We start from the raw sequence: 20043 nt of genomic DNA, 5'->3' as shown, positions 1-20043 counted from the left end.
AAGAATTGGGAGTGTAAAGGACTGGAGGAAACCAAACGCCTGAGTCTTAGAATCAATAGTCAAAGTGTTGGGACCTGAATGACAATGAAATGCTGGAACAGGGATAGCCTGGCACACAGTTGGTGCTCATTAAGTGTATATTTAGCTGAAATAGGTATAATTTAGGCTCCCAGCTTCTTGTAGGATCTGGGTAGGGAGAAAGGAGAGGCCCTGAAGGAGAAAAAAAAGCCTGTTTTCCAAAACATACTTTTTATTACTGTACAAAAAGCACACCCACCCCTTTTTGTCTCCCTCACCCAACCCCCCAGGGAACTGTACATGGTGTGCAGGACTGGAGTGACCAAAGGCTTCTGCTCCGCACCCTGCCCACAGGCTGAGCTCTGCCCCGGGGCCCTTCAGATGTTGGGGCACACCCATGGGCTACCAGGCAGGGGCCAAGGGATCTCAGCTCACACATACTCCTTGGCAGAGTTGGGCTTAGGGTAGGAGCGGGGTGCACGGTACCCAGCTTTACTGTCGTTCCCAGGACAGGAGCAAGAGAGTAGTGCACCTCCCAGGAGGGCCAGAGCAGACCCTGCCCAGCCAATGAAAATGGCAGGACCAAACTCATACCTGTGGAGAGAGGGGACTGGGGTCAGAAACCCTGGCCTGCCTCTCCCAGCCCCAGGACCCCTTAGGAGGTAGGGCTCCCATACTCACTTAATGTTCATGGGGACCAAAGGGTTATAAAAGTCTGTGACGATCTTGTGGCCATACCAGGAGCAAGCTATCAAGGCAGCCAGACCTGGAGAGAGAATGAGTATTCAGATATTATGAGCCCCCAAACCAGCACCTTCCCCACCATCACTCCTCCAGGATGGGAGAGAGAAGAGCCCTTGAGCCCATCTTGGACCTGTGACTTACCTGCCACGATGAAAATGATGCCTCCAGTCATGGCTATACGGGCCTTCTTCGCTTTGTCGTCTCCTCCACAGCGTGTACACTTCATGCCTATCGTGGCCACAAACATGGCCAGGAAGCCGAGCACCAGGGATACCACCATTAGAGCTCGAGTGGCCTGAATGGCCGCTGCAGGGAAGGGGCAAGGATGCCGTCATCGCTAGGAGTGCAGACGGCCCTCGGGCCGTTCGAGCCTTCGAACCGCCCACCGTGCCCACGTAACCAATGGCCGCCGGACCCCGCCGCCAGCCTGGGGGCCTCTCGGTGTCTAAGTCCCGGGCGGAAGTAGAGTGGATCCCGTACCCTCCCGAGTCCGCGGCCTTCCAGCTCCGCCCCGCCCTCTCTAGTACCCGCCCGGGGCGCCCAGGTTTCGATGAAACTGCCCCGAGTAGGGGGAAGGGTGAAAGGGGACAGCTAACAGGACCGGAGGCAACGGCCTCTCCGGAGACCTCGCGCGGGCCACAGATTGACGGCCCGCGTCCTAGTTCTGACCCCACTATCGAGGCCATTGGTTTTGTGGCTTGGCTAATCGGCCGATAAGATTAGAGGCCGCCAGCGGCGGCCCAAGTCTGACGGAGCGTACGGCTCCCCCGCCCTCGGCCTGACCCTGCGGCCTCGGCCGTGCGCCACCCTTTGTCGGAGAGAAAAGGGCGGGAGCGGCGGAGGCCGAGGCCTGCCCAGGGGGGTGAGGGAGGGAGGACCCCGGCCCAGGACCCGGCCTATACGAGAGAAGTTGGGGCGGAAGAGGGGCACCAGGACGGTGGAGGGGGGGTGGCGGGTCCACGTGCAGCCGCCGGAACCCCAGTCCGCTCTGGCCGGCACCACGGCCCCATCCCCACGGCTTCCGCTCCCTCCTCTCTCCAGCGACTCTCAGACAACCAAGGGCGTCGGTCAGCGGGGCCTGACCGACACCCCACCCCTTGACCTCGGCCCTGGGCGCGTCCGCCCCGTCGGTCCCGCGGCCTTACCCGGCAGGGCGAGCACCGAGTCGTACATCTTGCAGCTCATCATGCCGGTGCTCTGCGTGACGCAGTCCATCCACAGACCCTTGTACATGGCCTGGGCCGTGATGATGTTGTCGCCCGCGTACGAGCTCATCTGCCACTGCGGGATGGCTGTGCACGCCACCAGGCCCACCCAGCCCATCAGGGCCATGGAAAAGCCCAGCAGCTGCAGGCCCGAATTGGCCATTTCCGCCCTCAGAAAAGACCGGGGGCGCCGGGCGGGCGCCTCTGGAGTAAAACAAACAAACCTTGAGGGGCAACCCCACAAAAGACAAGTTGGAGTTATAAGTCGCCCGAAAAGTCAAAAAAAATTTGATCGAGTGACTGCAAATATCTGATCACCCGAAGTAAACACAAATCGCCCCTCTGGCGGTGCAAAGGTCTCGCAGTAGAGGGAACAGGTTACGACCGGAGAACTGCTGGTCAACAAAGGCGATCTGCGAAGGCCAGGTGTTTCCTTCTGGTGCTCTCCGCGACCCTACCCAAATAAAAGGTGGAGGGGCCGTACAGGCGCGGTCCTGGGTGCTGGAAGTCTCCAAAGTACCCGGGGCTGTCGGCCCGAGGCTGCGGTGTGCGAGGCGGTGCGAGGGAGAGGTTGTGCCAGAAACCTCAGCCGTAAGCCGGCAGGTGCGAGCGGACAGGTGCGGCGCACCTGAGTATATGTAGGGCGTCGGGGGCGCGTCCCCGCGGGTACCCGGAGCGCGAGGGGGGGCGGGACCGGAGGGGCTGCCGAAAGTGACCTGACGTCACCGAAGGGACACTTACCTAGGCCGGAAGTCCCGGCCCCCACCCCTCCTTGCCCAGGTAATGAGGAAGAAACCTGAGCACCAGGGTCACGCCCCTTCACTTGCCCGGCTTTGACCGCAGGTGGGGAGGAGGCGGAAGCTTCTTGGAAGTCCCACGCTCAAAGTCGGCTCCTCTGAACCGGACTTCGCTCGGGCACCAGGATGCCCCTTCCCCACTCCCCAACAGGTGCGCCAGCGACGCTGCGGAGCCAGAATGTAGGGGACGACCCCGGCCAGTCTTTGCTCTGCCTTTCCTCTCCGAAGGGACCCTAGGCTTCTACTCCAGGCGCTCTTTGTCCCGCCCTACTTTTCCCCCACCTTCTGCTCTTTCTTCTTTTTCTTCAGTCTCAGATCCTAGCGGATCCCACCTTCAGGGGCCCTGGCTCCAATCCCTCAGAACTCCCAGAGCCACCTCTCCAGCATGCCCCCGGCCCTGGCCGCTGTCCTTCGCTCTTCTACCCTGCTCTCCAACGGACACCCGGCTTCCATGCATGGGCCCCATCTTCTTGGCCCCGCATTCCAATCCCAGACATGACAATGCCTGGACTCTTTGCACCCCACTTCCCGGTGGCCACTAATCCCTCCCGCATCAAGGGTCATTGTAACAAGGGAAAAACCACCATGACCAGAAGCCAGCTGAGAGTGGGGAGAAGGGTAACACCTCCGTCTGAATTCTTGCCCACACCCCTCATTCCCTCCCTGGAGCCTTTCCAAATTTGTCCTTCACCTTCCCCTCTTCTCCACTCCCCCCATCCATGCTAGCATTTCTCTTTCTTTCATTCTGAGCCACGACCTGCCTATTTGTGTGAGCTCTTCCATCCTCTCCTGTTCTGCCCTCCCCAACATCAGGCTCTAATGTGACCTTTGATTCAGCCCTCAGATTCAGCTCCCAACTCACCCTCAGGTTTCTTCTCTCTTCCCAAACTATTGCCCCATCCTTCCTCTGGATATCTCTTCCCAACATCCCCATTCACTCATTCCTCCCTCATCTTTTATCATGTCCCCCTTCCTGCCTTTTCCACTTCCTATTTCACTCCCCTTTCTTTTAGTCAACCTTTGTACCCTATCCCCAGCCCTCTTGGAGTCCAGCACCACCAATTAGCCTTTCTTTGCATCTCCCTGCCCAGATGCCTCCCAATCTTACTCCTCTCACTCCTCACAACTCTCAGACTCGCACACCTTTATTACTTTGTCTCTCTCATTTCTCTCTGTTTCTTTTACCTCATCTCTCTTGCATTTCCCATCATTGTTCCTCCCTCTCAAATATTTCTCTGTAGATCTTTCCCTCTTTTAGTTAAGATACATATTAAAGAGCCCCTCATACCAAGCTAATTAGCCTGCTTTTCTATAAAATGCAGACTTTAATGTCTTTTATTCATTTTTATTTTTCTACTTTCTGATTAATGGTATTTCTTAAAGGTATTTTCCAGCTCTAAAAATTCCATGTTTCTCATTACTTAAGTATATCTAATTTTTCTCCAAGCTCACTGCCACTGCCTCAAGCCAAGCCACCAACACCTCTTGCCTGGACACGGCAACTACCTCCAAACCAATCCCCCAGCTTCCCTGCTTGTCCTTCTAATATTCTGTCTCTGATAACTGACTTTTTTTAAAACAAACTTAGATCTTGTCACTTCCTATGAAAATCCTTAATATGTTCCAATGGCACTCTTTTGCTTCCTTTGCTCCACTAGATTTGGCAAATGCCATACCATGGGTTACTGTACTCTGGACTTCAGCCACACCGGCGTTCTCTGTTTCTGAAACGAACTACATTACTTCCCACCAAAGTGCCTTTGCACACTCTGTTTTCTATGCCTGGATGCTCTCCTCCATTTACCCCCTGTCCACCTTCCTCCACCCAGCTGACTCATCCTTCAGCTATCAGCTCAACTATCACTTCTCTTAGAAAGCCTGGCCTGACTACCCCTCCCCAGACTGACTGAGTCAGATCACCTGCTGACTGCTCTCACCGCTACTTGTACTTTACTTTCAAAACCCTTATCATAGTTTGAAACTGTTTACTTTGTGTGGTTATTTATTCAATATCAGTCTCCCACTGTCCTATAAGTTCCAAGAGGGCAGAAATGTGTCTGGGTTTTAATCACAAATAAATATTTGATGAATGAATGAATGAATTTGCAAATTAACAATGTTTTCATCTACTTGTTCAACAAATATTTTCTGAGTGCCTATATAATGTAGTAGTTTGTCACTGGGGATACAGCTGTAAATAAGACAGATAAAGACACGAGACTCATGTAACAGAGTCTAGAAAGAGGAAGCAGATAATAAAGACAAATGAAATGGTGCATGTTTTGAAAGCAATAAAACGGTAATGTGATGAGGTTGGGCCCATTTTAGAGTGAGGTCAGAGAGACCTTTCTAGGAAGCTACTGTTAAATAATGAAAGAACAATGTTATAGCCAGAGGAAACAGCAAGTGCTAAGACCCTGTGTCAATTGTTCCTTTGAAACTTGTAGTATTAATTTAAAGCAGGATCTCTTAACCTCACACTATTGAATTTGGGGCCAGATAATTCTTTCGTATGGGTGATGGTCCTGTGCAGTATAGGATATTTAGCATCCTTGACTTTTACTGATTAGCTACCAGTAGAACCCTCCCTAGAACCCTCTCCTGAGCCTCAGTGTGACAATCAAAAAAAAAAGTTGAGTGCAAGAAGCAAGCAGATGGATGGTTGGAGAAGGGACTTAAGGTATCTGCATAAGAGTGTTTTATGTGTTAAATCGTGGATATAAATTGGATAAGGAGAGTAAACATAAAAAAATGTTGGTGGATAGTGAAAAACTGATAAAATAAGGTCAATGGTTTAGAGGTCTCCATGAAATGAAAGGAATACATGAGTAAATGAGCTAGAAGGTTAGGAGGTGATCATCAGAGGTGGGAGGCTTGAGTTCAATACATTGGAAGAAACTGTTTTTCGAGATGACAAAGCCTAGGGATGGGCTGAAGAGAAACATCATTGGAGATGAGATTGAGGGCTGAGACGCTACAATTAGATGGAGTACCCTGATGGGTTTTGAAGTTGACAACCTTGATGATAGGCACATAGGTGTAAAGAGGAAGGGGATGAGCCAGGTGCTAATGTTATCAGTGAATGTGGGCTGGATGTTATCAGTGAATGAGTAGGCGGGAAGACCCTAGCAACAAGTTGAGGTGGTGAGTGATACACTTCTAGACATGAACTGCAAAGGAACAGAGAATTTTGAAGTATGAAGGAAAATAATGATCTAGAAGCAGCAATACAATTGGGGAGCAATATTCCCAGCTCCAGACTCTGAGGCATAAGAAATGAGAGCTGGGGGTGGCCAGTTAGCTCAGTTGGTTAGAGTGTGGTGCTAATAACAACTAAGATTGCCGGTTCGATCCCCACATGGGCCACTGTGAGCTGCGCCCTCCACAACTAGATTGAAACAATTACATGATTTGGAGCTGATGGGTCCTGGAAAAACACACTTAAATAAATAAAAGTTAAAAAGAAAAAAGAAAGAAATGGGATTTTTTTTAAAAAGAAAAAAAAAAAAATGAGACCTGCAGTAATCCTCTGTTATGTGGGCTGCCAGGGAAGTATGTCCTCCAAGACAGCCAGGTTTCAGTAAAGTCTAGGAAGAAAACATTCAGAGAAGAGTCTGTGCCTTTAAGGATGATGACAGACATTGAGTCCAAAGGTCATAGGGGAAGAATTTGAAAGATCAAATCTGGGTGGAAGATTGGATCAGATTAGGGGATATACACCATAGAATGGAGATGACAGGTGATATGATGATGTAATCAACTTGGTATGGGAACCCAACCAACTTGTTTGTTTCTATGGGAAAGTGTGATAAATAAATAAATGAACTTTGGAAGCTTGCAATATTATTTTAATTGTGAAATATTACTCAAAAACTATTATTATACTGATCACTGGTTATTATTTTACTGGTCAGACCAAAACATTACAGCCTCAAAGCAGATAAAATATCCCAAGTTCTAATTCCACCTCATTTAGAAATTTATTCTTGGGCCTCACTTGTCTCATCTGTAAAATACGAGTGATAATATTTTGCCTGCTTAGGAAATAGGAGGCCAGATGATCACCTGTGGTTCAGCCTCGAGTGCATATTTGAGATACAGATCTGGAGAAGGAGTGAGAAGGCAACCAGCTCATTTTATGAGGCTAGGGTAATCTTACCTCTGAAAACAGTTAAAGATAATATGAGAAAAATATTAGAGGCCAATTTCATCTATAAATATGTATACATACAAAAATCCTTAGTAGAATATTACTTAACCAAAAGTAAAAGTGTATTTAAAGAGTACTACATCACAAACAAGGAATTTATCCCAGGGATGCAAGTGTTTCGATATTAGAAAATTCATCTATGTAATTTCCCACATTAATAGACTAAAAAAAAAAATTATATGGTTACCTCAATCAGTAATTTTAAAAAGCATTTGATAAAGTTAAACACCTACTTATGATAAGAACTTTTAGCAAACAAAGATTAGAAAAGAAATTCTTATATTTAATGAAAAAATTTTAGACTCATCTCTTTTATGATGGGGAAAAGTACAAAGATGTTCACTGTTACCCCTTTTGCTTGGCAAAGTCCTGGAGGTCATGATCGATACTACAAGGAAGTATAAGAAATAAGTAGTGCAAAGATTGAAGGGATAACGTACGCGTAAACTGATTTGCCGATGATATAATCATCTATTTGGAAAAGCGAACAGAATCAACAAAGACACTATTAGAACCTGCAAGGATGTTCAGCAAGGTTGCTGTATACAAGATCAACCCACAAAAAAAAAGAAAAGAAAAGAAAGAAAAAAGTTCACTCGTATATGACTATGTCAGTAATAACTAGAAAATGTAATAAAAAACATCATTCAATATTCATCAGTGACAAAAATGATAAAGCATCTAGGAATTAACTAAGTATTCATAATACCTCAATGGAAAAAATTTTTAATTCTAATAAAGGATATAGAAGATGACCTGAATAAATAAATAGGCCATGCTCTTAAATGGGATGACTTAACATTACAAGGACATCAGTTGTGCCCAGAAGATTTTATAATTTTAAATATTATCAATAAAAATGCATTTTTAAAAGATCTTGATAAGTTTACCCCCAAATTTGTATGGGGCAGTAAAAGAACACAAATGGTAAGTTGACATTGAAAAGGAAGAGTAACAAGAGGGGTCTTGCTGTTCCAGAAGTTTAAACTTGTTACGAAGCATCATGAAAAACAGCAACTTGTAGTATTTGTTGTAGTTGTAATAACAGTGCAGTATTAGTACAAGAACACACAGATACACCAATGGAACAGAATATGAGCTCAGAGACAGATATTTGTATATATTGAATTTGATATGTGGTAAATGTGGCTCCATAAGAGAAAAAAATGGATCCTTAACACCCAAAACAAGGATGTACTCTAGATGGATTAGTGTATGTGCTGCCGAAGTGAGCACTTCCAGATGGATTAAAAAGACCTAAATGTGAAGAGTAAAACTATAAAGTTATTAGAAGAAACTATAAAACAATATATTTTTACAAAAGATACAAAAGAACATACACAGAATTTCAAAATCACAACCCATAAAAGAAAAAATTTTCATTTTGATTACACCAAAATTAAAGATTTCTATTCAATAGAGCTCACCAAAGAAAATTTAATAGGGAGATGATAGAATGAGAGAAAATAATTGTGATGTCCAAATCTGACAAAGATTGATATAAGTTTTTAAATGTTGCCAGTCAACAAGAATACTCCAAGAGAAAACAGGCAGACTATGAGGAGGGAATTTACAAAAGAATAAAGCCTGGGGGCAACCAATTAGCTCAGTTGGTTAGTGCTCTGTCCTCCTAAAAACAAGGTTGCCTGGTCGATCCCTGCATAGGCGACTGTGAGCTGCGTCCTCCACAACTAGATTGAAACAACTAGTTGACTCGGAGCTAATGGGTCCTGGAAACGCACACTTAAATAAATAAAAGTTAAAAAATAATAATAATAAAGCCAAAGTGCTAACAAGTATTTAAAGGCATGCTCCAAACCATGAGTAATCAGACAAAACTGCAGTAAGGTATCGCCTTTCACCCATCGAACTGACAAATATTCAAAATCCAAACCAATTCTCATGTATTTCATTAAAATCTCATTATCCACTCTGGATTTTAAAAGACTGACCATCTTGAAATATTGCCATTTTGACAACATGGATGGATCTTGAGAATATCATGCTAAGTGAAATAAGTCAGATGGAAAAGGACAAGAATCACATGATTTCACTCATACGTGGGACATAAAACAAAAAGCAACAAATAAAACAAACAAACAAACTCACAGGTACAAATAACAGAATGGTGGTTACCGGAGGGAAAGAGGGGTGGGGAGAGGGCTAAGGGTAAAGGGGGTCAGATACATAGAGATGGAAGGAGACTACACTTCAGGTGGTGAGCACACAATGGAGTATACAAATGTCGTATCATAAAGTTGTACACCTGAAATTTATATAATGTTATTAACCAATGTTACCCCAATAAACTTAATTTAAAATTGTTTTTAAAATTAAAAAAAAAATTGACCATCTTAAATGTTGGTGAGGGTGTGGAGGAGTTAGAACTCTCATTCACTGCTGATGGGAATGCAAAGTGGTACAATCACTTTGGAAAACAGTTTGGCAGTTTCACAAAAAGTGACACATACACCTACATAAAATCCAGGCATTCTACTCCTAGGTATTTTCCAAGAGAAATGAAAGCATACAGTCATACAAAGACTTGTACCTGAATATTCCTAGAAGCTTTATTTGTAATAGCCTAATGTTGGAAATAACCCAACTGTCCACCAACAGGTGAATGGATAAGCAGACTGAATACTTTTGATCATCAAATCAATTGTATTCAATAATAAAACAGGAATGAACTCTAGATACACGCAACAATATAGATGATCTCAAAATAATTATGTTAAGTGAAAGAAGCCAGACAAAAAGAGTACATTCTGTATGATTCCGTTTACATAAAATTCTAGAAAATGCAAACTAGTCTGTAAGAGAAAGCAGATCAGTAGTTACCTAGGGGATGGGGAAAGGGCTGAAGGGAGGGATTACAGAGAGGTACAAGGAAACTTTGGGAAATGATGGATATATTCGTTATCTTGATTACTGGTAGGGTTTCACAGGTGTATACATATGTCAAAACTTAAATTGTACACTTTCAATTATGCAGTTTATTGTTTGGCAATTATGCCTCAATAAAGCTGTTTTAAAAAATTGAAACAATAAACCTTATTCTTCAGTGCCTACTTTATAAAAATAAAGCTATTTCAAACTCTACTGGTTGCACTGTTCCTAACAGGGGAAAAAAAACACAAAAAAACTTTATTAAGTTCAACCTATTCTAAGCACATAGGAGTATTGCATTATAGACTGTCATTAAAACCCTAGGATGTAGATACTATTATTATCTCCCTTCTCATTTTACAGATGAGGCAAATAAGTCAGAAAGAGCTTAGGTAACTTTCCCAAGGGCACAAAGTTAGTGTCACAAAGCTGGGGCTCAAACTCAGGCAGTTTGGGCCCAGGGTCCATTCTCTTAACTACGTTGCCTCTGGGTGGATGATGACTGAAGAAGGTATGGTAGTAGCAGAACCCTTCCACACTGCTAATGGAAATGGAGACTGGGACAGTCATTCTTAACAGCAAGCTCGTAGTACTTAGTCATATTAGGTATAAGTATACCCTATGACTCAGCAATTCCACTTGTGGAGATAGATATAAATAAAGACATAGACATAGGCAGAGACAGAGATATAGCTCTCAAAGAAATTTTCACAGGAGTGCATAATGAACCTTGTATGAAAATGCTCATTGCCACATTATTTGCTGTGGTAGGGAGCTGGAGGTGACATGGGTACTCATCAGTGGGATTCTGAGCAAGTACAATGTGGTGTGACTGATACTGTGGAGTACTGTGCAACAATAAATCTGATAATCACAGAACGTGAATGAATTTTTAAAACAGTGCTTACTGAAAATAAGATCAGAATGAAAGACATAACAAGATGCATTTACATCAATTTAAAATGTTTGTACACAAAACAATTCATATTTTGCAAGGTCACAAACAGAAAATGAGCATTAAAGACATTGGAATGGTTGCCTTTTGAGGGAGGAGAGGACAAACGAGAAATGGGTATGGAAATAAGAGAGAACAGTTTTAAACATAAAAATAAGACATAGATTAACGAAGACACCAACAACTGTGTCATTAATTCATCCTCCACACCGGAGACCCTAATATATAGACAAAATACAGTGAGAGGGAGGAGATAACATTGCTGGAGCTCAGGAGTCAAGGTTTTCCTTGCGGAATCTGGAAGCAAAGACAGCCTGAAGAGTAGAACCTGGGGCAGGGGTGGATGGTAGGTGGATGTGAGGGGATATCCTGGCTTTCTCCTGCCCTCCAATCTCTTACCTACCATGGGCTGAATCCAGCTGGAAGGCAATGAACACAGGAGCTTGGAAAACAAATCCTGTAGAGTTTAGCTCCCCATGATATAGGACAGAGTTTAGGAAGGGCTATAATTTGTTCTGAGATCACAAGGGCCAAAGATGACTATGCAAAATCAACACACACACACACACACACACACACACACACACACACACACACACTCCAATGCAAAGTTTCCACTGTGTCATGTTTCTCTTTCTTCCTTTTCAATCCTCTATCAATCAACATCTTTCTCCCACCTTCCATGCCATTTTTCTTTCTCCCTCCCAATTTTTCTTTTGTCTCTCATTTTTCTTTTGTCTCCTCTTCTACTTCTCCACCACTTCTCCACACTCTTTAAACTACTCTATCTCCTAATATCTAGCTGACTTGCTTTCCTTGATCCTGCTTTCCCTGGGGTTTAAACTCCCAGACGGGTCCTTGAGAAGCATCAGAAACAAAGCATCTGAATAAGAGCAAGAATGTGCCTTGCCCTGAATGGCAGGACAGATCTGAGTGTGCTGGACCCCAGCCCTGCACTTCACCTACACCGACTTTTCATCTGTCCCCGACCTGTGCCTCCCTCCTAATTCCTTTTTTCTCCTCAGTACCTTTCTCTGCTTTCCCTGCCCTACTCCCTTTGTGGTTCTCCTTTTACTTTCCTGATCATTTTCTGCTTCCATCAATTGCTTCTGTTCCTTTCTGCTCATAAATGATTGGTTCTCCTCAATATTCAGACCTTAGTTCTTCATCTCCATCCTGTCAGTCAGGTACGTGGAGACACTTAGCAACTGGGTCTCTCCTTTGTGATTGCTCCCCAATCTGTGTTTTCCGCTATCAGAAGACCCTCATTTCATTCATTCAACAAACATTTACTGAGTCCCCGCCCCTAGGCTGGCTGGAGATACAGAGGTAAACAAGGTGAACTTCTACCCTCAAGGTTAAAGTACAGAGAAGACATGATGACAACATATGTCATTAGGGACACATGGATTTCTGAAGGAAAGCTAAGGAAGGTTTCACAGAGGGGTTGAGCCTTTCTGAAGGATGAACAGGAATGCTCTGGTATTCCAGACTGAGGAATTAGTATGACAAAGACACCAAGGGATGAAATAGCACTGAGTGTTCTGGGCACAAGACGTAGTTAGGTATTGACTAAAACTTGAATGGAGAAATTAGAAAATGAGGAAGAGGCAGGAGATGAAAAGCAGGAGTTTTTGTTCATTCTGAAAAGGGTTTGAACTTGACAGTGGGGGCAACAAAGAGCCAGTGATTTCTGGGGCAGGAGTGATGAGGTTGAGTTTTTTGTATTGTACTCTTCCCTCTGTATAAGGGAAGAGGAGGAGCAGGAAGACCAGTCAGGATGATGGTGGTCTGGACCAAACTGGCAGCAGGACAGGTGAAGAAAATCAGATGACTGTAAGTTTAGGAGGTAAAAACACCAACGTTGGTAACTAACTGGATAAAGGGGGCTGCAAGAGAGGAAGAATCAAGTACGACTTCCAGGATTCTGATAGAAGTGACAGAGTGAGACCATTCACTGGGATGACAAAGTTAGGAGGAGCAGGTTTGGACATTCTGATCTTGTGAGCTGCTCCATCCAGGCGGTAGCCGAACACTCTGATCTGAAGCTCCAGAAAGAGTCAGGGGTTGGATGTAATGGAAGCCTCAAGAGAGGTAGAATGGCTGGGCCAGTGGGCCAGAGACTATCTTGGTCCCATCCGCAAGCGGGTCCTCGCTCTCCCTCCAGGTGGCACTAGAGCCCCGCGCTTCTGAGCCCTGTGTTCTGAGTCGCACGTGCTCGGAGTGTTCCGCTTCTGTCTGGACATGCTGGATTTAGCTGCGGATTCAAACCCTGAGCGGCCTCCAGAAAGCGTGTCCAAACCGTCCATGAGGCCAGTACATGCGTGGCGGCTCAGGGACCTCAGGGCTGGTGGTGTGGTTGGTGTGACCACTGTCCCTCGGGCCTCCTCCAAGAATCAACGTGGGGAACTGGGATAGGGAAAGGCCCAGATAGGTTGTACCCAGAGCAAGGATGCATGGAAAGAGAGCCAACAAGCCGTGACATCCGACCCACTAGGAACGGAATTTCCTGTCCCCCACGGCCATCCCTTCATGGGAAATGTGTCACGGACCCTTTAAGGATCCATCTCCCGGCCCTCCCCCACCCGGGACAGGCCGGGACACCTGGGACCTGACATTTGGCGTCTCCCAACGTGGGAGCTAAAAATAACCGCCGTGGGTTACTTTAGGCCATTGCTCCTCACGCACCCAGCGCGCCGGCTCGTATGCAGTCTCAGGCCGCAAGAGTTCTCTCTCTGGAGAGTATACCCTCCTCTCGGACCTCGCTTTCCCGACCTGCAGCGCAGGATTTTTAAGTCGCCTCTTCAGCCCCAATCGTTGGCTGGTGGGCAGAGTCTTCACACGGAGGGGACGAGTCCTTCTATACTCCAAGAAATTTTTCTCAAAACTTCCCAGCGGGAGGCTGGCGGGAACGCGAGGGGCGTGGCCTCGCTGGTCCACCCAATAACTAACTGGTGCCAAATTCTAAACCTCAGGCTTAGAAAGTGGGCGTGGTCTTCTGGGGTGTGCGGGCTCCTGGCCAATGGGTGTTGTGAAGGGCGTGGCCCGTGAGGGATGCGGGGGCTCCTCGGGTCTTTTCCCCCCCAGCCCGGCTCTGCCAGATCTTCCGAAGCCCTGCCGCTCTCCGACTCCTTGACTTGTTGCTGTGGGTCCGCTAAACCCTCCCTCCGCACTTCGCACCGGGATCCCCGTCGCGCCCGCGCCCTCTGCTCGCCAAGCCGGACCGCAGACCCCCCCAGTCTCCTCCCTCTTCTGAAGCCCCTGTGCCTCCAGCTCCTGAGACGAGATGCCGTCGGGCTTCCAACAAATCGGCTCAGAAGTAGGGTTCAGCATGCGGTGGAGGAACGGGGTCACGGGTCCCACTTTTCTCGGGCTGGGGTCGCAGTTGGGGTCAGCTAGGGGGCAGTCCCTGCGCAGGCGCAGGGGGTGGAAGTGGGGGCCTGGCTATTTACACTCCGCTGGACAACCCGTGACTGTCGGATTCCAGTCTCTACAAGTGGCTGAGTAGGTCTGGGGGACCGTTCAGGAGCACGGGCCACAGTTGGATTTTGTGAGACCAGGGTTCGCCCCCTTCTCTAGTACAGCGCAAGTTGCGTCGGGATCAGGGACACCCTGTCCTCCATCCAGCTTGAGAAAGCATGGGCGGGTATTGGCCTCCAGGAGCAGTCCGTCTGTCCCGACTCGCGGGAAATTTTTCGAGGACCAGAGGCTCTCTGTTGGCCCCCACCCCCACTCCTGGCCGTTCTTCAGGACGCTGAACTTTCCCTTGGCCCCATGGTTGGTGGAGGGGCAGAGGAGTGGCATCCCCCCCACCCCCACCCCCAGCTCAGATTTCCGCTTGGAGACTCTCTGTGCTGCTGGCTAGGGACCGCCACCGCCCCTCACACCACCTTCCCGCCCCCATCCCTTGGGCACCGCTCTCCCCGGCAAAAGCCGGGCACGGTCCCCCGCCCTTCATCGGGGCTTAGAGGGGGAGGGAAGGCCGGGGCGGAGACTGAGAAGGCCACCGCAAGGGCCATAGGCCGGGAGGAATGACCGCGATGTCCTTTTTGGAATTGCTCTTCTTGAACCTGTTGGGGGCCTCCAGAAGCCAGTTGAGAAAACCCCCAGAGGGGAGGGAAGAAGACAGCAGCTGATGATGATAAGGCACTTGTCAGTTTTTTATAAAACCACCACTAACAGAGATACCCTTAACATTTGATTGTCACGCTTTCACTGACAGGTAGGCAAAGCAGGCAACATCCCCTCTATTTCCCCTAATTAGCCTAAAGGAAACCTAGGTTCAGAGTTGGGAAGTGACTTGCCCAAGGTCACACAAATCTGAATTTGTGTCTTTTAAGGCCAAGCCTGTCCCAAGGTCACAGAGGAATTGTGAGACCTAGGTCCTCAAACATTTCTCTGCTGGCCGAACTCAAACATCCAGTTTCTCCACCATGCCCTGGTTACTGTGGGGTTCTTCCTGCTCCTGTTTACACTAAGATCTTTTGGCAGGTCCTAATACTACCCACTTTCCCTCACCCAACATGTTGGATGGAACCTAGTATCATAAAGTTCTGGCTGGGCCCTGGCCCTGGCCCCTGGAGGAAGGAAAGAAACCACGATTCTATGTGACATGCCTCCTCTCTGTTCGGCCTTCCCAGGAAGGGGAACCCCCTCAGCAACAAGTCACTGCGACCCTGGTCCTCGCTGTATTCTCTGCTGTGCTTGGCTCTCTGCAGTTTGGCTACAACATTGGGGTCATCAATGCCCCTCAGAAGGTGAGGGGCCTGCGGCTGGCAGAGTGGGGCTGCCCAAACAGGGAGGGCAGGGTACAGCAGGGGTGAGCAGAGAGGGAAGGGTCTGCAGTGACTTACTCCTCTGCTGTCCCCCCAGGTGATTGAACAGAGCTACAATGAGACATGGCTGGGGAGGCAGGGGCCTGATGGACCAAGCTCTATCCCCCCAGGCACCCTCACCACCCTCTGGTCTCTCTCGGTGGCCATCTTTTCTGTGGGCGGCATGATCTCCTCCTTTCTCATCGGTGTCATCTCTCAGTGGCTGGGAAGGTATGGGGCTGGAGGGCAAGGGTTGGGAACAGGAAGGGAGCCATAGCACAGGCACCCTAACTCTCATAGCTCCACTATCTGCCTGCCAGGAAGAGGGCAATGCTGATCAACAACACCTTGGCAGTGCTGGGAGGTGCCCTCATGGGCCTGGCCAATGCTGCTGCTTCCTATGAGATGCTCATTCTTGGACGGTTCCTCATTGGCGCCTACTCAGGTACCCACAGGCACATGGTCCTGCCCAGTGCCCGGCTCTCCTTCACCATTCCTGGGTTTGCAGGGCAGGGGGGGAGGGGCATCTGCCTCAGCCCTGTCTTCTTCCCTCTGCCCAGGGCTGACATCAGGGCTTGTGCCTATGTACGTGGGGGAGATCGCCCCCACTCACTTGCGGGGTGCCTTGGGGACGCTCAACCAACTGGCCATCGTCATTGGCATTCTGATCGCCCAGGTGACTGGGCGTGGCCTCATGGGAGGATAGACAGGGGATTGGGGTGGGGCTCCGGAGAACAGGCTGAATAGCCTACTTTCCTTCTCCCACAGGTGCTGGGCTTGGAGTCCATGCTGGGCACTGCCACCCTATGGCCACTACTCCTGAGCATCACAGTGCTGCCTGCCCTCCTGCAGCTAGTCCTGCTGCCCTTCTGCCCAGAAAGCCCTCGCTACCTCTACATCATCCGGAACCTGGAGGGGCCCGCCAAAAAGAGTAAGCTTCCACCCCATTTTGCTAGTGCCTGTTCCCCTCCCAGACCTTCTCCTTGCCCTCTCAGGCCTGACCCTTTCTACCTCCAGGTCTGAAGCGCCTGACAGGCTGGGCTGATGTGTCTGGAGCACTGGCTGAGCTGAAGGAGGAGAAGCGGAAGCTGGAGCGTGAGCGGCCACTGTCCCTGCTGCAGCTCTTGGGCAGCCGTACTCACCGGCAGCCCCTAATCATTGCAGTTGTGCTGCAGCTGAGTCAGCAGCTCTCAGGCATCAATGCTGTATGTATGCAGCAGCCTCCGGGAAGGGCAGGGTTAGGGAATAGCCCAAGAGGAGGGTAGAAGGGGAAAAGCCCCCTCCCTTAAAACTCAGAGTCAGTCCATTTTGGTGTGGCTGCAGGGAGGAAGGAACATCCCTGTCATCCCCTTTTCTTCTCCCCCACTTCTAGGTTTTCTATTATTCAACCAGCATCTTCGAGACGGCAGGGGTAGGGCAGCCAGCCTATGCCACCATAGGAGCCGGTGTAGTCAACACAGTTTTCACCTTGGTCTCGGTAACTGCTGGCCTCTGGAATGGCCTCCACCATTGGCTTCACATCCCTTGGTTGTCTCCACCCCCCCAACCCATCCCAAATCCTGTTCCCGAAGACCCTCCACCCCACCAAGCCCTGACTCTCCCCATAGGTGTTGTTGGTGGAACGGGCTGGGCGCCGGACACTCCATCTCCTGGGCCTGGCGGGAATGTGTGGCTGCGCCATCTTGATGACTGTGGCTCTGCTTCTGCTGGTGAGGCCTGGGAAATGGGAAGGGGACCAACAGCCCAACCCATGGGGACTACTCCAAGAGGCTCTGTGGCCAGCCAGGACCATGGCTCAACATACGTGCCTTTGATCCTGGGACCAGCTCATGAGCTAGGACCATGGTCTGTGCTCCCGAGGGACCCAGGCTGTACTTCCTCCCACTCTGGAAAGAAACTGGAGCACAACTCTGGCAGCCAGGAAGGAGAGGCACTCTCCAGCCCCAGGAACAAACATTCCTAAGGACCCAGCTTTAGAACCAAGGGGGAATTGACCATTTTAATAGCTGAAAGTCCATAGCATTCCTTCTGCCTTGAATCAGCATAGGGTAGCCAGCTGAATGTCAGTGCTCGGAAATGTTCAAGGGCCTGTTCTAACCTAGGGTGGCAGATCCCGCCCCCCTGCCATGAGCTACTGGAAAGGGTAGATTTCAGTTCTCTGGGTTAAGGGCAAAGGAAAATTCAGAAAGACCTGACCTGAATTCCCACCCTCCCTGCTTGGCCCCCAGGAGCGGGTTCCAGCCATGAGCTATGTCTCCATCGTGGCCATCTTCGGCTTTGTGGCGTTCTTTGAGATTGGCCCTGGCCCCATCCCCTGGTTCATCGTGGCTGAGCTCTTCAGCCAGGGCCCCCGCCCAGCAGCCATGGCCGTGGCTGGTTTCTCCAACTGGACATGCAACTTCCTCATTGGCATGGGTTTCCAGTATGTTGCGGTAGGTGGCCTGCCCCTGTCCCAATCTCCCATACCATAGGCCAGAAGGGGACAACTCACAGCTAGCCCACTGGCTTTCCAGTCAGGTACTCCCCCAGTCCACAAACTACTGGTCTGGGGATCACTTTGTTGGACCACATGGGCCCTGAAGACTACCTGCTCCACTAGAATCAAAGGAAAGAAGGGAGCTGAACTAGATTGCATAGCAACACAGGTGTCTTCAAAACAAACTAGTGGTATAACTTATTTAGACTAGGAATAAAAATTAATTATAAACTTCATATTAATATTGCGAACAGTTGGGAATCCACTCTGAGTGCAGTAACTCAGGATGGTAAGAGGGTGAAAAACTATAGGAGAGTTGGGGTTCAGAGAATCCTTTTTTCACTAAATTCTCATTCCTGGTAACTTCCATTGCCCTGCAAAGGAGCCACCTGCTTTCTGCAGTAGCCCAGCTCCTTATGAGGGACTTTAGCTCCTGGCTTGCCTGAAATCACCCCTCCACTCCCCTTACCTCTGTCAACACCTCTTTCTCTGCCTGTCCCAGGATGCTATGGGTCCCTACGTCTTCCTTCTATTTGCGGTCCTCCTGCTTGGCTTCTTCATCTTCACCTTCTTAAAAGTGCCTGAAACCCGAGGCCGGACCTTTGACCAGATCTCAGCCGCCTTCCACCGGACACCCTCTCTTTTAGAGCAGGAGGTGAAGCCCAGCACCGAACTTGAGTACTTAGGGCCAGATGAGAATGACTGAGGGGCCAGGCAGGGGTGGGAGAGCCAGTTCTATGTCCCCAGAGACCCCTCCTTTCCTCTGCAGCACTTTAACCCTCTCTTCCCCATCACTTCCAGGGTAGAGAAAGCCCCTGCAGCCTGGTGGAATTGGGAAGCTGGAGGGAGAGGTGGTCTGAGTAGCCCCTCATTCCCCTCATGTGACTCTCTTGGATTATTTATGTGTTATGGTTATGCTGTGGCCATCAGGGTGGGCCAGTCTCCCCTCTCATCCCCTTCCTCCTTCCTCCATAGCCCACACCATCCCCATCCCCACCCCGCCTAAGCTCCAGAATACTTTTCACTCTCTGGAGAGATGGGGTATTAGAGGGAGGAAGGGCTCTAGGACTGACTTTAGTGGGGGTTAACAGAAGCACAGAACAGGAACAGAGCAGGACTGGAGAAGTTTCCTGCCACTTTGGACTCCTCTCACTCTCTGGCACTTCCTCTGAATTCTTGCCTCATAGAATGTGGGTGAAGAGGGTTCTGTTTTCACCCCTCCATGGCAAAGGATGCACCCTCCCAAGGTCTAACCTCACCTCTCTCACAGCAGGCTCAATCTTCTCATTCAACCTTCCAGGCAAGAGGGAACATGTGCCCGTATGTGATGAGAGGAAGGGACAGCAAGCTCCCGCCTCTAGACTTAGGGCTCCAGGCCCTACCCCAACTGCTTCCCAAGGCTGCCATATGGGGGCCCCAGCTCTTTCGTGCTCTCCCATCCTGGAAGGGTGTTGTACCCGCAGGCTTTTGACCAACTAAGGGAAAGAGGGATTTGAAAGGCTGCCTGTAAACACTGGGCTGGGAGGAGCCTTCAGATATTTTTGTATATGTTTAAAAAAGAAGGGTTAGGGAGAAGAAACTGAAAGTCTGTTGTACTAAATGTAAATATATAGATACGTATATAAAGTCACTGTATGAGACAAGCGTCCTGTCGTGGAGGCATTCAAGGACAGGCTCAGACAGGCACCATAACTTCCCCTCCCCCCTCTACTTCCCTCTATCCTGCTTCAGCTTGAGGCTGAAGAATCCTCTGGATGCTGTCACTCATGCCCTCACTTATATTTTTAGTCATTGCTTTTAATAGTAAATGCTAATAAGTAGCTGCAAGTGCCAGACTGCTCTTGGTACTTTACAAAACATTCATTCTACAAGGGAAATATTATCCCCATTTTACAGATGGGAAAAATGATTCTCACAGGGATGAAAGCACTTGTT

General features: G+C 48.7%; 2 protein-coding genes across 3 annotated transcripts; one reads left to right on the top strand and one right to left on the bottom strand.

Moving 5' to 3' along the window:
• Nucleotides 1–228: 228 nt before the first annotated feature.
• CLDN7 (claudin 7) lies at nucleotides 229–2578 on the bottom strand. Its single transcript, XM_019745131.3, has 4 exons — nucleotides 1908–2578; nucleotides 904–1068; nucleotides 700–784; nucleotides 229–612 (listed from the first exon to the last, which is right to left on the bottom strand). The coding sequence occupies exons 1-4, from the start codon at nucleotides 2128–2130 to the stop codon at nucleotides 450–452; spliced, it is 636 nt and encodes a 211-aa protein (XP_019600690.1). The 5' UTR covers nucleotides 2131–2578; the 3' UTR covers nucleotides 229–449.
• A 10454-nt stretch (nucleotides 2579–13032) lies between these two features.
• On the top strand, nucleotides 13033–19751 carry SLC2A4 (solute carrier family 2 member 4). 2 transcript variants are annotated; one of them, XM_019745179.3, is made up of 11 exons: nucleotides 13033–14137; nucleotides 15459–15575; nucleotides 15691–15863; nucleotides 15953–16077; nucleotides 16193–16308; nucleotides 16401–16563; nucleotides 16650–16837; nucleotides 17005–17109; nucleotides 17240–17341; nucleotides 17861–18064; nucleotides 18611–19751. In XM_019745179.3, the coding sequence occupies exons 1-11, from the start codon at nucleotides 14105–14107 to the stop codon at nucleotides 18812–18814; spliced, it is 1530 nt and encodes a 509-aa protein (XP_019600738.1). In that variant the 5' UTR covers nucleotides 13033–14104; the 3' UTR covers nucleotides 18815–19751. The 2 variants fall into 2 exon arrangements, with proteins under 2 accessions (XP_019600738.1, XP_019600739.1); XM_019745180.3 differs by lacking the exon at nucleotides 13033–14137 and adding an exon at nucleotides 14928–15040.
• Nucleotides 19752–20043: the final 292 nt, after the last annotated feature.

The sequence above is a fragment of the Rhinolophus sinicus genome, chromosome 12 (assembly GCF_057876585.1).
Source record: "Rhinolophus sinicus isolate RSI-liver-muscle chromosome 12, RSI-T2T, whole genome shotgun sequence".
In the NCBI taxonomy this organism is placed as follows: Eukaryota; Metazoa; Chordata; class Mammalia; order Chiroptera; family Rhinolophidae; genus Rhinolophus; species Rhinolophus sinicus.
Note: the sequence above shows the minus strand (reverse complement) of the source record. Positions and strands in the feature narration are given on the sequence as shown.